This window comes from Vulpes lagopus, chromosome 6 (assembly GCF_018345385.1).
Source record: "Vulpes lagopus strain Blue_001 chromosome 6, ASM1834538v1, whole genome shotgun sequence".
NCBI lineage: Eukaryota > Metazoa > Chordata > Mammalia > Carnivora > Canidae > Vulpes > Vulpes lagopus.
The window spans coordinates 34,223,617-34,244,079 of NC_054829.1; the positions used below are offsets into that span (position 1 = coordinate 34,223,617).

General features: G+C 46.6%; 1 protein-coding gene across 2 annotated transcripts in view; it reads left to right on the top strand.

Annotated features, from left to right (window-relative positions):
* The window catches only part of SPTB (spectrin beta, erythrocytic), a 123,098-nt gene that overhangs the window by 51,015 nt on the left and 51,620 nt on the right, over positions 1-20,463 (top strand). For both annotated transcript variants that reach the window (XM_041757692.1, XM_041757693.1), the window contains exon 2: positions 5,637-5,835. In XM_041757692.1, coding sequence (XP_041613626.1) covers positions 5,688-5,835 — 148 coding nt within the window. In that variant the 5' untranslated portion in view covers positions 5,637-5,687. The remainder of the gene's footprint in view (positions 1-5,636; positions 5,836-20,463) is intronic.

The window sequence follows — 20,463 nt, forward strand, 5'->3', positions numbered from 1 at the left end:
TTAACTACTTCCAACATTGAGACCTTACTACCTCCCTGACAATTTTCTTAAGAGAGAGGGCACTGTGGGTATTCTGGAAAAGTCTTTATGGAAGAAGAGAAATTGGGAGTTCAACTTTTAATTCACCTGCCACAGACTATTACTTATTCTGGGAGGGGAGGCCAGTGGCTATCCTGAAAGAAGTGAATTGGAAAAGATGAGAGGTAGGACTGGGTTGTAATAGCTTTCCATAAATGTAGATATTGAGCCCATTGGGCAATGCAGGATAGTCTTTGAAAATGAGGTATATTAAGAGTACCTTCTCTCCTGTCTCCTTTAATCATTCCCAGTGGGCATTTGCCTCTGTGTAGGATGTGAGGTGCTGATAGATGCTATTAAGATAGAGGGCTGAGGTGGCAATCCCTCCCTATATCAACACTGAGTTGCACCTGTTCCCCAACCAAATCCCTCTAAGAACTGTAGGGGTCATGATCCCACCATGCTCCCACTCCCTTTCCAGCAGCTGCAGCATAACTGGAGTCAGGTTTTGGTCAGAGATTTTTCCATGATGAGAGTGGACAAGTTGTAACATGTGGACTTGGAGTCCCTGCCTGGTGACAGAAACTGGAGCAGAAGGGTCTGGGTAAGCAGTGGACCAGAATGGCCAGGGTATTGCAAATGCATGGGCATGCCTGACAGTGGCAACCATGGACAGGAATCTTGACACTTGAAGAACACAGAAGTATACTCTGCTACTCATGAACTGGCAGCCAGGGCAGCTGGGGATGGGAACTGCAAAGTGTGGAAAAGCAGAGTGTGCTCTGGGGAGAGGAAGCAGCTTGGTCCAGGTATTGCTGGTGATATCCATTTGCTGGAAAGGTCACCCACAGGTGGCATGCTTACCTCGCTGGGCCTCACTGTCACCTCGGGATCCTAAAATTCCCCTGTTCTGTCCTGGGAGCCATGTGCTCAGGTTTAGCCACAATGAGACTAAGCTGTAATTTCTAGGTGGTGATACCTGGTAGGCAGATGGAGGTGCCAGGCTAGAGCTTGGCGGTGGGCAGGAGGTTAGGATTTGAGGTACAGGTAGTGTACTCTGTACTGGGCGTCTCATTGGTTCTCATGCTATTTTAGTGAGTATGTTCTTTAAGGTAGCTGTGAATATGCAGTGAGATTACTACCAGAGGGAGTAGGAGGATGTTGTTTTAGTAAATGCACTGGCAGAAAAGTTACCAGGGAAACTTCAGGATTTAATCTCCTGACCTGGGTTGCCATAGTACCAAAATATGTTAAAAGCCGGTTTGGAGTAGCATTAAGGGGCAGGACAAGATAGAAAGCAGAGGAAGAGTCCAACCTTACCGCTAGAGAGAAGATTAAAGGTAGAATGAGTCTGAGTTCTCTGTTGAAGGAAGACTGCATGGAAGCTGTTGCAACAGCCTGAGATTTGTAACCCCGTGAAGGCATCACTCTGTATTTCGCCCCATTTCCCAGTCCTGAAGATTTGCTTCTCACCTGTGCCACCCAGGGAAGAGGAGCCAGGGTGGGGAAGGAAAGAGCACCACGTTCCTCCTCTTTTGCTCAGTGCGGGAGGAGGACTGAAGTGAGTTCTAGCTAGGGTTCCTGTGGGGGCGGGGGGGGGGGTGGGGGGAAGCTCCTGCTGCCACTGCCACCTCTGCCACCACTGCCTGGGTTCCCGGCTGCCCCAGGGATTCACTGGGCAAAGCACATGAGGTTGAGATGCTGAGGCCTAACACCTGATCTCAGAAGCAGATGAGGTCCTGGGCACACTGTGGGACGGGTTTTGGCAGTACAATTGTGAAATCCGTTTACCAAGTGGGCCCTCCTTCTATGAGTGAGTGCCCTCGACGATCAGATGAGCTTTTCTGTACTGAGCTGTGGGCAAGTCTTCTAGGAACCCACCCAGATCAAAATATAAGCCGGCATTAGGGAATAGCAGAAGCTCAGAAGGTGAGGGTAAACCTCTGGACTGTGCATTTGGAGATAGGCCTGTCCCATCGCAGGAGGCAGGTAGATGGACAGAGAAGGTGGGCTTTCCTGGGCGCAGAGTCACACAGGCAGAGAAGACTCACCTATGCTTTGACGAGGGTCTGGTGGGTTGGGAGAAGGACTTCTTAGGAGCTTGAGGGTGAATTGGGGAGTGAAAGGGCAAGGACCTGCTCCTCATGCCCTGTCTCCTGGGTTTGCTGGCAGGGGAGTGACAGGCTGTTTAAGGCCAAATGTTAGCCACATACTTGTTGTCTTCCATGCTTGTGGAAGGCCGTTCTAGATGCATAGATGACTTATATCCTTAAAAGTGTGATGGGATTATCTGACCTCCAGGTTCCCCTCAGATATAAACTTAAGTATCCTTCCTATGACTACCCATTTGGTTAGATGTTTCCACCATGAGCCTCCCACAGACATACTCTCTTCACTCATGTTGGTTTCTTTATTGCCAGGCCTTCAAAGGCGTACTATGACAGTAATGTAAATTGACATGGGTGATGCTGGGAAAGCTCTGGGTCAAATTTGGTTTTAGGCATTGTTTGGGGTTTTGTTTTTGCTTTTGTTTTGTTTTCCTGGAATTACCATCCTGCAGCTTTCCTGTTTTCAGATTTTCTTTTCTTCTGTCTGTCACACCTGATTCCCCGAGATTCTCCCCTTGCTGACCCACTGAGCACACACCCTCCGCTTGACTCTGATGAAATGCCGTCTGGGCAGTCCACTGGGATGGGCACATGTTTGAGGCAGGACAAAGAGGGCTTCCCCTTAGTTTCTGAATCTTCTCCCTTTGATGGTCTTCTTCAGGGACTTGATGTTCCAAAAACAAGACAAAACCCCCCCAAAACCTTAGACTTGTATATTTAGACATACACATGTGCTTTATCAGGTTCCCAGCCAAGTCACTACCTGGCTGCTTCCTTCTCTGAGCCACAGCAGCAGGAGACCTGGCATTTTTAAGCAGAATGAATTGCTGTCTAGTGGCTGCTCTTCTGCACCCGGGGCCATCAATCTTGTCTTGAATGCTGGGCCTGCTGGTGTGCCTGCTCAGGCTCATCTTTCTGGGGCAGACTTATTTACGGAGCCATGGCAAAGGTAATCTCACTCCCCACCCCACCCCCAACCCCCAGCCCTGTGGCCCAGCCTCTCTCAGCCACTCTTAAAAATAGCCCAAGACAAGAAGGAGAGCCAGGGTCCAGTTACCTCCTGCAAGCAGGATCTGCTCTTACCTCACCTCCTGCGTCTGGCAGCTCAGGCCTTCTCAGAGGCTACTGGACAGGCCTGCAGCCCAGCACAAGGTTGGTCAGGCTGTCAGTCTCTCTCCTGCTCGGAGCTGGGAGCCAGCAGTAGCTCCCCTTCAGGGAAGCTGGGGAAAGCAAGGGGAGGAGGGAATCTTCCCAGCTCTTGCCTGAACCAGTTGATGAGTGAGAAATCTCAGCCCTGGAAGTAGTGTGTCCCTTTGTGGAAGACGACAGGCTGGCTAAGGGACGAGGGTGTTCTTGGGCACAGGCCTGGCATTGTGGGGCACTGTGGGGTAATGACAGGCTTCCCCACCCTACACCTCCTCTTCCCTGAGAAGCAAACACCTTTGCCGAGTCCTGGAAGCCGAGGAATGCCCTCTGTCCCCTTGTGTCATGTTCTTCTCCCACCTCAATCTCCTCTCCTTCCCTAAAATCTGCCAGTAGAGGGGGATAAACTGGGCTGCAGTTTGGCCATTAGCCCTAACCGTAGCAATAATTCCCTAGATGACCTTGGGGAGGCTTCGTCCAGTGTGAGGCCTTGCTTTTCTTCCTCATGCAATTAAGATGGATAATTCTGGCTCCTGTCTTACCTCAAAGGGATGTGGCTAGATTGATTAATCAGACCGGGGAGAAAGGAGTCTGAAGTGATTCTGTATCTGAAAAATAAGGGCGACAGCATTGCATTTACGCTTGGGTTGGTGAGCTGCCATCGTTTCTTCTTCAGGCATATGTCTGTTCGGGTGTGTGAGTGTGTATGTTAGATGTGTGTGTCCATGCGTAGGATGTTCGGGTATGTGTGTGTGTTGGGGGGTGTGTATATGAATGTGTGAGTGTGGTGTGTGTGTGCATACATTCATGGAGAGAGTGGTTTGCCCCACAGCTCACTGTTTGTTCACACTTGTCATTCTTCTGCTTCATGGCCTCCCCACCCCCACCCCTTTTGTTCTCCTGGATGGGAAGGCTCTGGGCTCCCTGTTGGGTCTTATAGACTTGATTTCAGAATCCCTTTAGCTTCCTCAGGAGATGCCTAAAAAGGCAGGTATTGGTGAGGAAATTAAAGCTAAAAGAAAGCGTCATTTTCCAAAGGCCCAAGACCTTCAGGACCTAGCCTTGCATCTCTAGCCTCTTGTCCCCCTGTCTCCCTGACCCTGCCCTCACCCTCTAGTTACATTGTAAGGTTCCTAAATTTTGCCATGTTCTTTCTCCCCTTCAGAACTCTGTACCTGCTCTTTATCCCCTTTGTTTGGACTTGTCCTTGCCTCTATCCCTTCACAGAATGCCTCTAAGCTCCCTTTAGGAACCAGCTTACGCTTCCCTTCCCCTGACATCCAGCCCCTGCCACAAGTCCCCCACCATTCCTCATTCTTTCCTAGTGGTGGTATGCATCATACCTTACTATAATTGCCTATTTAATTGGGTGTCTTGCTGCCAGAGTATAAACTCCATAAGGACAAGGCACTTCTGCCTAGCACAGTGCCTGCCCTCGACTTGGGCTTTGGTACATATTTGAATTAATCATAAATGAATGGAAACATTACAAATGACAGGGGAGGGAGAACACAGTGTTCCTGATGCCCATGTGCATTGCATAGAGAACACATGTGGCTCTACCGTGTGTGAGATGCCCTCACCACCCCCACCACACTGATGGCCTTGATGGGACCACAGGCTCATCTGGGCTCCTTGGTCGGACTTGGGATTCCACTGAAGACCTTGTCCACATGCCTAGTTGCACTTAGAGAAGGCAAAACCAAGAGCTCGGCTTTCTAAGTATTTGCCGCTAGGAAAGCACTGGGAGGGATGTTGGGCAGCCTCTGAGAAGAGTCTACTTTCTCCAGCACAGCTGCTGGGGCTGGTGGCCTTAGGCACATCTCACATTTGTCTCTCTCCCCACTGATCCATGTTTGAGTGGGACTCAGCCAACCTCCAGCTTCTCACCTTTCCTTCCTGTCCCCACTTCCCCTCCAGATTTGGTCCTGGCCCCAGTCCAAAGGGTGGAGCTGCTCTCCTGCCTCCCAGCCCCTCTCTATCCTCCACCCTATCCAGCCCCTGGCTCCCAGAAGAGCCACCCCTCTCCCAGCTCCGGAGCTCCAGCTCCCACAGCTGCCAGTGGCAGCAGGTTTGGAGGAAGCAGGCTTGCTGCAACTGACGTCTCCACCTGCTGGCCATCCTGACCCTTTCTGCATGCAGCTCTCTATCCCCGCCGCCACTGTCGCGTTCCTGTGGCGGCTGCTGCTGCTGCCGCTGCAATATTTTATAATCCAGAGACCTCGGGTGGGAAGCATGGCCCAGCAGCTGGCATGGTGTGCCGCTCCTGCAAGGACCCACCCCTGTTGGATGCTCCGAATAAGTTTCCCCTGAGAAAAAGTCCAAGGGGGGAAGCTAACCCTCTGACTGTGTTGCTGTCCCCCCTAGGGACCCTTCCATGAAGACTGAGGCAGGCGAAACTGCTGAGAGCCTGCTAACATGACATCGGCCACGGAGTTTGAAAACGTGGGCAACCAGCCACCATACAGCCGGATCAATGCCCGCTGGGATGCCCCGGACGATGAGCTGGATAATGACAACAGCTCAGCCAGGCTCTTTGAGAGGTCCCGGATCAAGGCCTTGGCAGGTACCATTTGGGGCCGTGGGGGTTAGAGGAGCGGGTCTCACAATCCCAAGGGTCAGTCCTCTATGTGCACTGGCTTGAGCCCTGGCAGGGAGGTGATGGAGATATGCTTGTGTGGCTCAGAAAGACCTGGCTCTGTTGGGAGGGAGCACAGGCTCAGGCAGCCTCTGCTCACATGCATCCCTCACTTCATCCCAGGTGGGAAGTGAGAAAAAGATCCCAGGTGGCCTATCTTGGCAGCAAGATAGGCCTTACCCTCTGTCTCTATCCTGAATGACCTGTGGTCAAAGTCAGAACTAAGAGGAAGTCTGGGTGAAGGAGTGTCGGAGGGGCTAGATGGCCAGGTAGAGGCACATGGGGCTTCATTATGCACCTCAGTCTCCTGCCTGGTCCTGGCTAGGGAAATTATCATCATCTTTTCTGTGGTCTCAAAAGAAAAGAGTGATTTGATAGGAAATTGAGAACAGATAACATCCTCCCCACACTGGCTTAGGAAGCAGGATTTTCTCTACTAAACCTCTTATCCTTAAACTGGAATTAGATTTTTACTTAGCAGGTTCATAATAGATTTCTGTGTGTGTGTGTGTGTGTGTGTGAGAGAGAGAGAGAGAGAGACAGAGACAGAGAGAGACAGAGAGAGAGAGAGCACTTAAGTTTCCAATAGAAATGGTTTCTCCTCCACCCTGTTAGCTGAGATCTATTCTTGGGATTTTTCTCCCCCACCAGCCCCTGTGACCATTGCCTCCCTGAATCCTGACCCAGGCTAGCTATGGTCTGGCGCTAAGTCCTTGGCCAACAAAGACAGTTTGAATTCTGTGGGATAGTGTGTGTGTAGAAGGGGTAGAGGTAGATTCCATCACCTGCTCCACCAGTCATTTACTCAAATCAGATTTGTTTCCCTATCATCAATTATCCCCATCTTCACCTTATAAGAAGGACCTAACCTCTCCCATAAGCACCTTCTAGAGCAGTTCTCCTGGTGCCCCATTGCTCAATAGCCCTATCCGAAGCTCCTGGTAGTACTCTTCTACCTTTTCTCCCTCTATTCTGCTCCCAGGTGCCTCTGTCTCCAGCTGACCTTGAGTCATGAGCAGGGCCCTAGGGCCCCTCTGGGACCATAATGGCCTTTCACCTTAGGAGTGTCTGGGCCTCCTATTCTGTGAAAGAAATGGGGGTGTTTCAGTCCCTTGTCATGATGGAGAATCCATTCAGGTCTCAGCCATCAGCTTTTGTGTCCTGGTTATTTGTAAGAAAATCCCTTTCTTCTCCCTTCACCCCCTTCTCCCCATTCCCTACCCTTAAAAAGTCCTTCCTTGATTTCCCTTGAGGAAACAGCACCAATCCCTTGCTTTGCTTATGTAATCTTTACCTCTTGAAATAAGCAAACTAGGAACCGTTGTCTCTGCCAGTCTGGTTTTGTCTTCTTCATATCTCTATGCCAGCTGAGCCTGGCTGCGGTGATCCTGGTGATCAAGGTGGTGGTGGGGGAACCATGCTCCATAAGTCTTGTCAAAGGATACTGTGCAGAGTGGTACTGTCTTTTGTGCAGGGATCCTTTCATATGTCTCACAGATACCTCATTTTTTAAGACACCAAGGTCAATTCCATTTTAACTGTTATCTATTGTACTCCTACTATGTGTAAAGCTAAAACCCCCAACCGGACATGAAAATGGGGAGAAGAAACCACAGAGATGAATTCAACATAGTATCTGTCTCTAAGGAGTTTATGATCTATTAGGGAAAATGAACAATGTTCATAATTAATTAGCACAAGTAGAATTAGAGAAGAACTGTAAAGAAGTCACATAATTAAACGACACACAAGAGCAAAGGAGGAGGCGCAGGGAGAATCAGGGACTCATTTGTGGAGAAGGCCCCAGAAGCGAAGGGTGTGTGACACCCTGACACACAGGTGGGGCACAGCTCCATCTGGTCAGACTGTATGAATGGCAGCCAGGTCTGATGAACAGGTTGAGGAACTGGTGGTTGATCAGGTTGATGAGGAAAGAGCCTCTACGCACCTTGCCTATATCTTACCAAGAGTTTGCTGCTCATCTACTGGAGAATCTGTAGTGTCCTCCAGGGATGGGGTGGGGGTGGGGGACCACAGAGTGTAGAATTGCATGCCTGGACATCAATGATTTAGAACATCTGGCTAGCAGATAACCATGGAAGTTTGGGGTCCATTCAGGATTTTAAAAACAAACCTAAGCAGTCTATTGACTTTCCTGAGAGTCCATCCTGAGTGACCTGTGGGAGAAGCCAAAGCTCTGGGAGGGTCCAAAGTAGAGAGGTTGGATGGACCCCTTCTGGTGGGTAGGCAGAGCAGAGAAACATGCTGCCAGGTTCCCCCAGTTTTAAATTCTTGATATTTTTCTCTTCAGTATTATCTTTGGGGCTGCCTCGTCAGCCTAGGCAGGGGTCAGTGTTTCCACAGAGGCAAAGGAAGCAGAAGTACCTCTCATTTCAGTCACTCCCCAACACCTAAGACCATTACAGCAAGGAAGGTGTTCAGTCCTGTTTTTCTTACAAGATGGTGGTCATCTGCTTTGTAGGTATATGTGCCAAGGTTGGAGAGATTGGTCTGGCCTTTTCTTTCCAAAATTGAAGGTCCAAAATTGAGGTGAGGAGAAAAATGTCACAAGACCCAGATGCGAGTCCTGATTCCACTTCTAATGCTACTGCCGTGAAGGATGGTTGATTCAATTTCCTGTTTTATGAAATGCAGACAGTAGTACTTTCACAAGAGTGTTGTAAAGGTCAAGTGAGATAAAGTTTATGAAAGTTTTTTATTAGTAATGAAATACTAGGTGAATGTTAATATTTATAGGAAATCTTAGTAATATCTTTCTGTCCTTTCTTTTAACTTCAGACATTCAGGATCGTTAGCTCAGTCATTGTCCCAATTATCTTGGCCTGTTCCTAGGCACTTTGTTCCTTCTTAAGCCCTCCCTCCTTTGTCTTAGAAGGCCTGGGTTCGAAGAAGGATCCAAGGACCAGGGAAACTCGGCTGATACTTCTGCTTGGAGCTCTTAGCTCAGTCCCCAGAGACCCAGTGCCCACAGGGATGAAGCCCCATGCTTTGTAGATCTTTCTTTTTAAGGCTACCCAGCCAGGATCCCAGCCATGTCTCTGCCATCAGGTGAGTGACCTAGAAGGGCCAAGAAACCAAAGGACAATGAGGCTTGTTAGATGCTCTTCCTGGTGTGGCAGCCTCTCTGGGTCCTTCTCCACTTAGTGACCTGTGGTTAGAAGATTTGCAGTTGATTAACTGGACTCCATTTTTTTTCTTCCTCTTAAGTCAACTTCCTCTTAGTTCTCAAGGAAATACTTCCTATTCTGCCTGTCAAACCATTGCCAGATCTTCCTCCGTGGACTGAAATAGGCAAGCCATCCATTATTTCGTGTGGAAACTGCCACATTGGTATACAAATACCTGACCTGTCCAAGTGAATCACTGGATTTAACACTGTGGATCCGCCTGAGTGAAAGCAAGGGGGAGGTGGGCAAGAAAATGTTGCAGAAGGCTCCTGCAAGGGGATGTATTTAGCCTCGGCTGTGACCCCTAGTGGGCGTCCAGAGGAACATTTGCCCAGTGGGTCCCTGGACAGATGTTAGCTCTCAGAATCAGCCTCTTAAAGGTGACAGCACTTTGTGGGGTTAAGTGCTGGGTAGCCCTGAAGCTTCTTCCTGAACAGGGGTTGTTCTCTACTTTGATGACCGCCTCTAGCACCTTTCTACTTTTTGAAAGATGAGAGGAAGGGGGGCAGTTGAAAAGCTCAAGTTCTAGCCCTCCAGGAGGTTCCAGCCTTCATGTGTCAGTAGAAAGGCTTCCAGTGTCTCCTAGAGCCACCCTCATTTTCATTCACACCCCATTTCCTGTCCTTCCCCCTTTTCATACTGGGAGCCATTCGGTAAACATTTGTGGCTGTCTGGATGAGGGATGAGGCACTGCAGGCTGCAGAGAATTTACCAGCCAGAAAGCCTGCCCTCCATGCTCTCTCCTCATCCCAGAGGAGGCCTCTGCTGGCCTGTGTGCCCCCCTTGCACCTGGCTACCCTACTGATTTGGGAGAGGACACTGCCTCAGGGCAATGTGGCCCAAGTGGGAGAGGGAGAGTGCAACAGAAAGGTACCCCCTAAAACAGAAACCTTGTGCATTAGTCTGCCCCTGCCTTGCCCACACACTCAGCTCAGCATCTGGGCCTCCCAGGTGCCACCCACTGCATGATTTCCAGCTCCTCAGAGCAAAGAGGCATCTGGAAGGTTGCAGTGCAGAAAGCAGTCCAGGGCCCCTTGAGAAGATCTGTGAGAAGGAAAGGGCCCCACATGCCACTTCATCCTCTACCCTGGCCCATTGAACACAGAACCATCCTTTGAAAACAGAGCACACAAATTTGAGTAGCCCATGCTGGTTTTGCCTTTAAATCAGAATCCAAGGGATGTTTCAAACTAAAGGTGCCTTTCCTTTCTGCATTCTGTATTTCTAGCCATCTTGCTAGACAGGAGATGAGGTCAAGTAGTGAGGTTGCTTGAGGACAATTCAGAGAACACAACAGGGCAGCAGGTGCACAGCAGGCTGTGTCCCTGTGCTCTGAAGCACAGAGTTGCTGCCACTTTGAACTTTGAACATCTTCCAGACCCACTTTGCCCAAGTCCCAAGGTTAAGTTCTGTGACCGGCAGATGTTCCATCAGAGCCTTAGGACAGCAGCCCTCAGGCCCTGCTGCTCCTTGTCCACCCACGTTGGCTCCCTGGAAACTTTCGAGAGAGAGTGTGGTATGAGCTCCTTCCTGACTTTGGCAGCAAAAGGTCATGCTTGGCCTTTCCCTGGGCCTCTTTCCCCACCTGCACCAGGATGACACTGATTCCAGGTGTGCCAGAGGTGCCCCAGTTACCTGAGAAGGGCTTTGTGTCCAGAGGGTGAATGATTTCTTTCAGAGAGCAGGATTCCACCACAGTGTGTGTGTGTGTGTGTCGGGCGGGGGGTGGGCACAGACGCCGGGATTCAGCAGCTTCTTGGCAGCCTATTAAGTTGACACGTTCACAGGCAGCTGCTGGAGACCAAGACATCAGGTGTTAATGGTCTGACTGTCTCTCTTAAGCTACCTGTGAGAACAAAGATGGGGTTACTAATGAGGGGTTTTTTAAATGTCTTCTTCTCAGATTCCAAAACATGAGATGAAGTTCTATGTAGAGATTATATTTTGGGAAAATATACTATTCGTGGAAATATGTATAATCATCGGCGATCATTTTAGTATACAGTCAGAAGAAAAAATAATTGGCTCAGCAGCTTTTTCTGGGAGGTCAGCCATTGTGAGCTTCCCCTCCTTCCGGAGACGCCGCGGCTCCCATAAAGCGGCTGGTTCCCTGTGCGGACAGATCGAGGAGAGAGGCCCACGCCGCCTGTGCCGCGCAGTCCGGGGCGGTTTCCCCCGTCCAGGACAGAACACCTTCCCCCTTTGTCCTCCCTCCCCCTCAGTAAAAGCTGTTCTTCCTCTCAGAGAATGCTTTGCAGAACCAAGGCTGTCCCCATGCTCCGGTGACTGCTATCTATCATTGTGAAGATGCTTTTCAAATATTAATACACTGAGGTTAATAATAAGATTCTTCCCTCCCCATGCCGTGCAGTCTGGGTGAGCCACGGTAATAGCCTCCTCCATCTTTGGGACACTCCCGTGGGCTGCCAGCTGTATCCCCAAGGGCAGGCTGTGACACCAGACCTTGACTCTGCTTCTGCTTCTGGTTCCCAGAGCAGCCGGTATCCATTTCCCCCTTCTCCGACTGGGCGCCCGCTGCGTGCTGCTTGCCTGAAGAGGTGCCAGGAGTGTTGTTTCCAAGCATCTGTAGCAATTGTTCATTTTCCTTTCTTATCCTGTCACTGAGAGGGAATGACAAGGAAGCTGGTAGCAGCTGAGTCTCTGGGAGCATTTTGCCTCCAAACCCTTTGGCCTTCAGACTCGGAAACCAGATCAACAGGGGATCTCATTTTACAGCCCAGCGAGAAGGAAGTGGATCAAATAATCATACATGTGTCTCTGTACATAGAGCCATATGTGCATGATGATAAATCATGATAAATACTGTAAAGATTTACTGAGAACTATGAGTTTCTAACCTACAGCTTATAATTCATCCAAGGGGGAGTGGGGCTTGTTGGAGTGAGGGCTAGGGGGCAGGATGGGTGGAGGTGGGAGCGGCAGGCAGGAGCCACATCACAGGAGCCTTATAGACCATGGGTATCCTCAGGGTCCTGGCAGGAAGCAGCAGGAAATGCAAAAAGTGTAGCTGAGGACTTTAATGAGGAGATTATTTGCAAAGCAGTAGCAGGGTTGAAGGGTCAAAGAGTGGGAGCCTGTAGCAGGGAGAGCTGTAGGCTCTCAGGACAGGAGCCTTCAGAAGAGGACCAGAAGGATGGAGCCACTCCCACACCCATCAAAGGGCTCTGGTAGGGAAGTGGCATGGTTACATCTGGGCTTTTAAATATCACTCTGACTTCAGAGAGGGGAACAGGTTGTGGGGAGGCTGTGCAAAAGCCTGGGAAGGAGAAGATGGCAGCGTGAGCTAGCTTGGTAGCCTTCGACAGGGAGAAGTGGTCCATCCTCACATTATTATTCTTCTGGCCTCTTGCTGCTGTCACGGGCTCTCCCAACTTAGGTGACCTTAGCCGAGTCACTTTTCTGCTCCTCTCCCATAAAATAAGGGGCTTGAGTCAGATGATGCACAAAGCCTTTCCAGCTCTGGCAGCCTGGGAAGAAGCCACCTGTTAGAGTAGTGCTGACCATATGCCTCTACCCTGAGCCATGGGGCCTCAGTTCCTGGCTTAGGAAAAGGGAATCGATCCTTTTTAGCAAATCAGTAGATTCTCCAGAAATTCTCTCAGTTTAATAAAGGCTAGGCTGAACCCGAGCCCTGGATCATCTTGACTTCAACGGCCTCATGTTCTCAGTGGGTGTAATCTCTCCCTGCAGCCACCACCTGCATGCATGACAGAGCTTGGTGCTCGCACAGCTGCTTAGTGGTCTTGGCGCTTTTTATCCAGATGATCCTCCTGACCCTTATCCACCCTGAAGTAAGCAGGGGAAAGTTATCCCCATGCCCCTTTATAGATGGGGGAGGTTGCACAGCAGGAAGTGCCAGAAGAGAATGCCAGGGATTTCAGATCCTCCCAGTGCCATTAGGGCTACTACACATGACCTGCATTAATCTCCTCCTTTGCATCCCACCCTAGACAGCCCTTCCCATTTTCTTTCCCACCAATAGTCTCTTGAGCCCTATGGATCAAAACCCTGAATCCCCTTTTACTTCTTAGAGCCTCTGAATGCTATCACCTGCTGTGGGCCAGCTGAGCCTTGTTCTGTGGCTGTCCGCATCAGCTCTGGTCATTTCATTTCCATGGTTCACGTGTCAGTTGGGGTCATGGCACCTCAAGCAGAGACTTCTGCAGCTGCCTCCACCTGGTGCCCTGGCCTCTCCTCGCCCAATCCCATTTACACAGGGCAGTGAGAAGCATTGTCCTCCAACAAATTGTTAGTGAGCTGTTTCTCTACTTCAGAACCTCCAGGCTTTTCTTTACCTGGAGTATAAAGTTCAAATTCCCTAGACTGCCCTTCAGCTTCTTTGCTCTGGGTCAGTTCACTGCTTCTCACCGTCACCCCCTAAACACGCACACCTGTACCTACACACATGTGCGCACACACACACACATACACATTTGCCAGTTTCCACCTTGAGGGCTTTGAATAAGAGCCCCCCTTCCTTCCCTGCTGTTCAAAAACCATGATCATCCTTAAACCTCAGATCAAAACTAGCCTTCAAAAACATTTTTTAAAAATTTAAACTGACCTATAATAACTTGCTTTCTTTTCCTACTATATATAAAGACCTTATTTTATGTTTAAAACAATTGGATGAATACTTATATATCTTTAAACATTTTTATTACACAAAAATACATATTTAGTATAGAGGAGATTAGAAACATAGATTTAAAAAGGGGGAAACTAGAGACATTGTTAATGACCCATACAGGTATTTTGAAGCCTATAGATACACGACTATGTGTATAAATGTGTAAATATTAAAACATGACCTAAAATATTATAATCTTAGACTTTTTCTCATTCAGCAATATACTGTGAATATCTTTTTATGTCAGTAAACATGCAGATTATCATTTTCATGGCCATATAGTCTTCCTTTGTATTAACGTACCCCAGTCTAGTTAACCAACATCTTAGTGTTCAACTCTGCTTACTTTTATTTTTTAAAGATTTTATTTATTTATTCATGAGAGGCAAATAGAGAGAGGCAGAGACATAGGCAAAGGGAGAAGCAGGCTTCCCATAGGGAGCCTGATACAGGACTTGATCCCAGGACCCCAGGATTATAACCTGAGCCAAAGGCAGGTGCTCAACCACTGAGCCACTCAGGTGCCCCAACACTGCTCATTTTTAAAGTCAGTCTTATGTGCTTTATTATTGCCTTTGCAGGTATGTAGTAAGCATCCTAGGGTTCTCTCTTAGAATCAACGGCTAGATTTTTAGATCTTGTAGGCTAGCTAGCTGTTCACAATACTAGTGTGATGAAAGTTGGTTGGTTGCAAGAAAAGTCCCTCTCCAAACTGTAGAGTAGAATTTGTGCCACCAACATTTATGATATGTCCCTGAGGGTCTGCCCCTATGCTAGGCTTTATAGGATTAGCATCTTTATCTCCAAGGTTTGTTACAAGTTCATGGGAATTCAAGTATTGCTCACTCAGGTTTCCTAAGCTCTTGGCTTCCTGGCATGAAAAGGAGAAATCCCAAGCTGTAAACCTGCAAAGGGCTCAACACTAAATGATTGGTTTCAAGTGGAGGCTCATGGTACATGGACCTCTCGTGGTGCCTCTTCTCCCTCTTACCTTTCTGACCACCTAGCTTTAGCCATACTTTAGGGCTGTGTGCTGGTAAAAATGCAGGCTTCCTGAAAAAACAAACAAAAACACAAACCTTTTTTAACTTTTCATCATTTATTCCTCAGGGTTTTTGAGTTTTATATCCTATTTTTCTTCATGACATCTGTTGTTTCTTATTTTGAAAGGAATACATATTCATTGCAGAAATTTTAGAAACTATGGATAAGCAAAAAGAAAAGTCACCAATAGTCTTACCACTTAGCTATAACAACATCTAGCTGAAGCTTTCATTTTTAAATGGATATAGTGCTGCAAAATGAGTTCATATTATGCATGTAATTTTATAATATGAACTTCCCCTTAAAATGTATTCTAATATCCTTTCTTGCCATTGAATGGTCTTCTACAACCTTATTAATATCTTTATAAATGTGCCAAAATTATCATATAATCCTCTGTGTTGGATATTTAGGTTGCTATTCTCTATTCTTGAGAGCAGATTTTTAACAGACAAAAGAGGGAGAGAAAATAAAAGAGGCAGTGTCTAGGTGGCTCAGTTGGTTAAGCGCCTGCCTTCAGCTTAGGTCATGATCCCAGGATCCTGGAATTGAGCCCCGTGGGCTCCCTGCTCATCAGAGAGCCTGCTTCTCCCTCTCCCTCTGCCCTTCCCCTTGCTTGTGTTCTCTTTCTCTCTGTCAAAGAAGTAAAATCTTCTTTAAAAATTTTTTTAAAAAGACAGGGAGGTATGAAGCACTCAAGGAATTTTATAGGAAGCTATGGCAGGAATGAATAGATGGGCCTAGACCTGGGTGATTATGGTAGATAAGATATTTCAACCTTACCATAGCCATAGCCTAAGAACAGCTAATGCACAATAAACTTTTATTTTTAAAACAGCCTCACCCAAGACTTTTGATAACTTCCCAGATGCCTATGATATCAGGAAGTGAAACAGGTACCAGAGTAAGTGGGACCAGTGGCAGGTGTGCTGTTGCCAAGGGAGGAGGGAAGTTGAAGTTGAAGGAAGCCCACCTAAGTGAAACAGTGCCTTGATTTACTGTCATTGCACTTTTTGACTTTTGGTATGAAAAATTTCAAACATACAGTTGAGATGAAAGTATAATGAATCATCACCTAAACATAACAACTGTTCATTTTTTGCCATATTTGCTTGTCCATTTTGGGAGTTGAAGTATTTTTAAAGTAAAGTGAAGATTACCACAACATTTTACTCCTAACACCTTAATATGTACCTCTGAAAAACAAAAACATTTCCCACCTAACCATAATACCACTATTATACCTAGCTTTACCCATAGCTTAAAGCTATGTGCTGGCAAAAATGCAGACTTAATAAAATTAACATCAATTCTAATATAATCTAATACTCACTTAATGTCCAAATTTTCCCAGTTGTCTCAAAAATGTCTTTTATGATTAGTGTATTCACACTAATTAAAGACCACTTATTAAATTTTGTGTATATGTTTAACTTTTAATTTATACTTCCATGAATAGCTTGGACAACTTTCTACACATTTAAGAGATTTTTACATTTTGTTAACTTTTTGTTCACAAACATATGTCCACTTTGCTCTTGGATTGATGGTATGGTCCTTTTCCTCATTAATTTGTATCCTTATATCCTAAGTGAATTGGTCCTTTGTGATGTGAGTTACAAATATCTTTCGTCATTTGACTTTGCTTATAGTGTACTAACCCACACAAAAAATTTTTTAAATTTTAATTCGGATAAGAAATTTTGCCTTTTTTTTTAAAAATTTGTATTTATTTATGATAGTCATACAGAGAGAGAGAGAGAGAGAGGCAGAGACACAGGCAGAGGGAGAAGCAGGCTCCATGCACCGGGAGCCTGATGTGGGATTCAATCCCGGGTCTCCAGGATCGCGCCCTGGGCCAAAGGCAGGCGCCAAACCGCTGCGCCACCCAGGGATCCCCCCCCCCTTTTTTTTTTAACATCGTTGAACTTTCAATCTTTTACTTTATGGCTTTTGAATTTTGTGTCCTATTTAAAGGACTTTTCCTATACCAGCATTCTAAAAACAAAACAAAACAAAAACCATTCAACCATGATTTGTTTTGGTATTTTTTATGGTTTCATTTTTACATTTCAGTTTTTACCCAAATTAAATTATTCTGGAGTGTGAGTTATAAATTTAGGTTAATTTTTCTTGTGTGGCACCTGGTTTTGTCCACACTTTTTGCCTAATAATCCTTCTTTCCCCTTTATATTTGAAATACTACCTTATCAGATATCAAATGCCTATCTGTGCTTGGGACTATTTCTATTCCATTGATGTGTCTGTTCATATTCTAGCAGCACAGTTTTATCATGGTACCTTTGTACTGTGCTTTATTATCTGATAGAAAAAGAACCTGGGAAGGGCTGTCATTCTTCTTTTTGGAATTTCCTAGCCTTTTTTGTTTTCCCAATGAATTTTCTCACAGCTTCTCTAGTTCCCCCCAAATTATAGAATTTAAATATATTTAAAATATTCAATTAGGGGCACCTGGATGGCTTAGTGGTTGAGCATCTGCCTTTGGCTCGGGTTGGATCCTGGGGTCCTGGGATCAAGTCCCACATCAGGCTCTCCCCACAGGGAGCCTGCTTCTCCCTCTGTCTATGTCTCTGCCTCTCTCTCTCTCTCTCTGCATCTCTCATGAATAAATATATAAAATCTTGAAATAATAATGATATTTAACATATAGATTAATTTAGGGTAAACTAACAACTTTATGATATTGAGTTTTCCTATTCAAAATTGGAGATGCCTTTCTACTTGTTCAAATCTTTTGTGTGCCTCAGGAGCCTTTTAATGTTTTCTTTATGTAGATTTTACACTTCTTTTTAAGCTGAAACATTGTTTTTTAAATTATCATTGAGGGCCTTCTAGACTAGTATTTCAGAAAATGATCCAGTCATACCTTCAATGGTATCTTTTGCCTCTAGGATTAAATCTAAACTTAGCCTTTCATTTAGAGCTTTACATATTCAGCTAAAAATCTATTTTCCACATGTTTTCTTCTTACCTGTATCTACTCAGCAGCCTCCAAACAAGCTGTATCCTTCCATGCCTTCTAGCTGGGAGCATTGTACCTCCCTGATTCCCCTCCTCCTCTGCCAATCCAAAGTCTTTTCTTCAGGAGATACCCTGCCTCCCCTCCCGCTTGACTACTCTAATTAGAAATGACCTCTTTCCTCTTCGGCCCATGACCATCTACTGAATGTGCCATTTATCTGATAATTAATCCAATAACACCTTGCGACAGCTTTTGTATTATTAAAATGAACTGCCTTTTAACTCTTGCGTGGTTGCAAAATTAACTGCTTGTGGATTTTTGTCTTGTTTCGTCAACAAGATAGAGGCCCTTGTGCTCCCCACAGCATCCAGGACAGGACCCTACATATTGTAATAATAGTAGTAGTGATGGGTAAGAGTGATAATGACCTCTATGGCTAGTTTTCTGTGGGCCAGGTACTGTTTTAAACACTTTCCATAAAAAAAAAATAATAAAAATAAAAATAAAAAAATAAAAAATAAAAAAAAAAACAAAACAAACAAAAAATAAATAAATAAACACTTTCCATGGATGAACTCCCTTATTGGCAGATAAATATTTGCATTTTGGTGTTGTGGTTTGATTTGACCTCAAACCAAACCTCTGAAAAGAAGTGTAAAAGAAAGCTCACTCAGTCACAATGTCCAGACACTCATTCTAGCTAGCTGGTCAGAGAAGAACGCGAACTTTCTAGGAGCAGCCCCAATATCTTGGGGAGGATTGAGGATGGCCACAGCCTGGGAAGGAAAGGAAAGGAAGAGGAAGAGAAACAGGCAGGAATGGAGAGCTCCCAAGCTTGAGGACAGCAGAAGCACCAGGGTTTTCTGAGGCTCTGGTGGCTTTGAGTCAGGGCATGCGGTGGATTTGCTTACTTTCCTGTGCTGGCAGGGTTAGGGGTCTGGAAATAAGGTCTGGCCCCTGGCTGCACCTCGCTGAGGCCTCCTTTCCATGGAGGGTCTCTGCAAGATGGCCCAGGTCCCCTGGGGACAGCAGACCCAAAGCATGGCCACTGCCCTAGCCTGTCCACACCACCAGGGTTCCCAGCCCAGCTGGCCCTGGGCCACCCATTGCTCCTGCATTGGGAAGGCTCCTGATAAATACTTCTGCCATGCTAGGAGTGAATGTGCTGAGCATGCTGATGTGGAGCAGCCAGAGCAAACAGCTAATGGAAATTAATCCCCACCCCTGGGCCTTTTCTCTCCTTGTGATCATCATTAGCTTCTCGGAATCTTACCCATGTCTCAACACTGCAAAATGTTTCAGGGTTCTGGGGATTCTGGGCAATTGTGTCCTAGCCTCCAAGCAAAAGGTAGCCAAGAAGCTGCCTGTCTGAGCTCTAAACCTACAGCTCCAACATTTTGGGGTCCACAACGCTCCATTTGTGTGTTGATACCTGGGGAGATCTAAGGGTAAGTTAGGATCCATCTGTACCAGCCCACTATATGTGCCAGCCCAGCAGCCAAGAATTAAATCCCATGTCCCCAGCTAAAACCACTTCCTTACCCTTTGTCAAGCACAAATAAATGACTTTTGGCACCCATGTGATGAAATTTTTGGATTCTTAAAACCAAGAAAAGAAAGGAAGAAAGGACTTGAGTGTTTTTTTTTAATACATTCATCTCTAAAGGGCCTAAAAATTTCAGCCCCTTGGTCAAAGCTCCACAATTGGTTGGAAGGACTAGTCCCTGAACGAACAGATTTGGTCTCTAGGGAAGGTACCATGGGGTTGTGGCTGGTTCTAGACATGCCCCAGAATAAATGCAATTGCTTTCTGTTCAATATATCATTGGAATTTTAGTTACATTTTACTGAACAGTCCTTGAAATCGGGAAAGTGGTTTAATTTGCTGCCAACAAAAGAGAGTCTTCCCCCTGAAACTTTGCCCAGCGGCCCAATATGGATGGATTGCCATTTTAATTTTATATTTGAAACTTATAGAGTCAGTAGTAGTATTTTTCCTCTTCGTGGAAGTCTTATTTAGATGGCTGCCATTGAATTCTTTATATGAGACACCAGCACTCATCATATTTATAAAAGAGTATGTCTGCCTCAAAGATAGAGCTGTCTTTCCTGTCCCTGAGTTCCCCACCTCCCCCAAGAGCCTGGCACCTAGCGGTGACACAGTAAACATTGGCTGAATGAATGAATAAGTGAATAAAGTGTCTGAGTTCCTAACACTAAAATAGCAGTGCAGTAGGAAGGAATTTGATGCTGTGAGCCTCAGGAACCGCCAAAATTATACCCTTGAGGCCCTGCTGGCTGGGTTCCTCTTTTTGTTGTTGTTAAATCAGATATTTAATAATTTAAAAAGCCAATCCTTCCATGGTTTGGGCTCAGCTGAGCGGACATTTAGTCTGCTCCCAGGGCACTGACATCCCTCCTGGCTAGGCTGCTCAGAGCCTGTCCTTGCTCTGCCCAACCCCCACACCCTCCCTGGGGATCCTCCATGGCCGAGGCCCAGCCATACTGCCAGGTTGGCTTCTGCACCAAAGTGCCCAAAGCCTTTTGCCACAAACTTCACTAAGGCCAACAGAGCAAGAATCCACCTGTCCTTCCCTCATCTCTCCCTTTGTTTCTCTTTTCTGCCACTCTCTCTTCTTTACCTTCCACCTCTCCCCCACTCTTTCTGCTACCCAGCTCTTCCCTCTCTC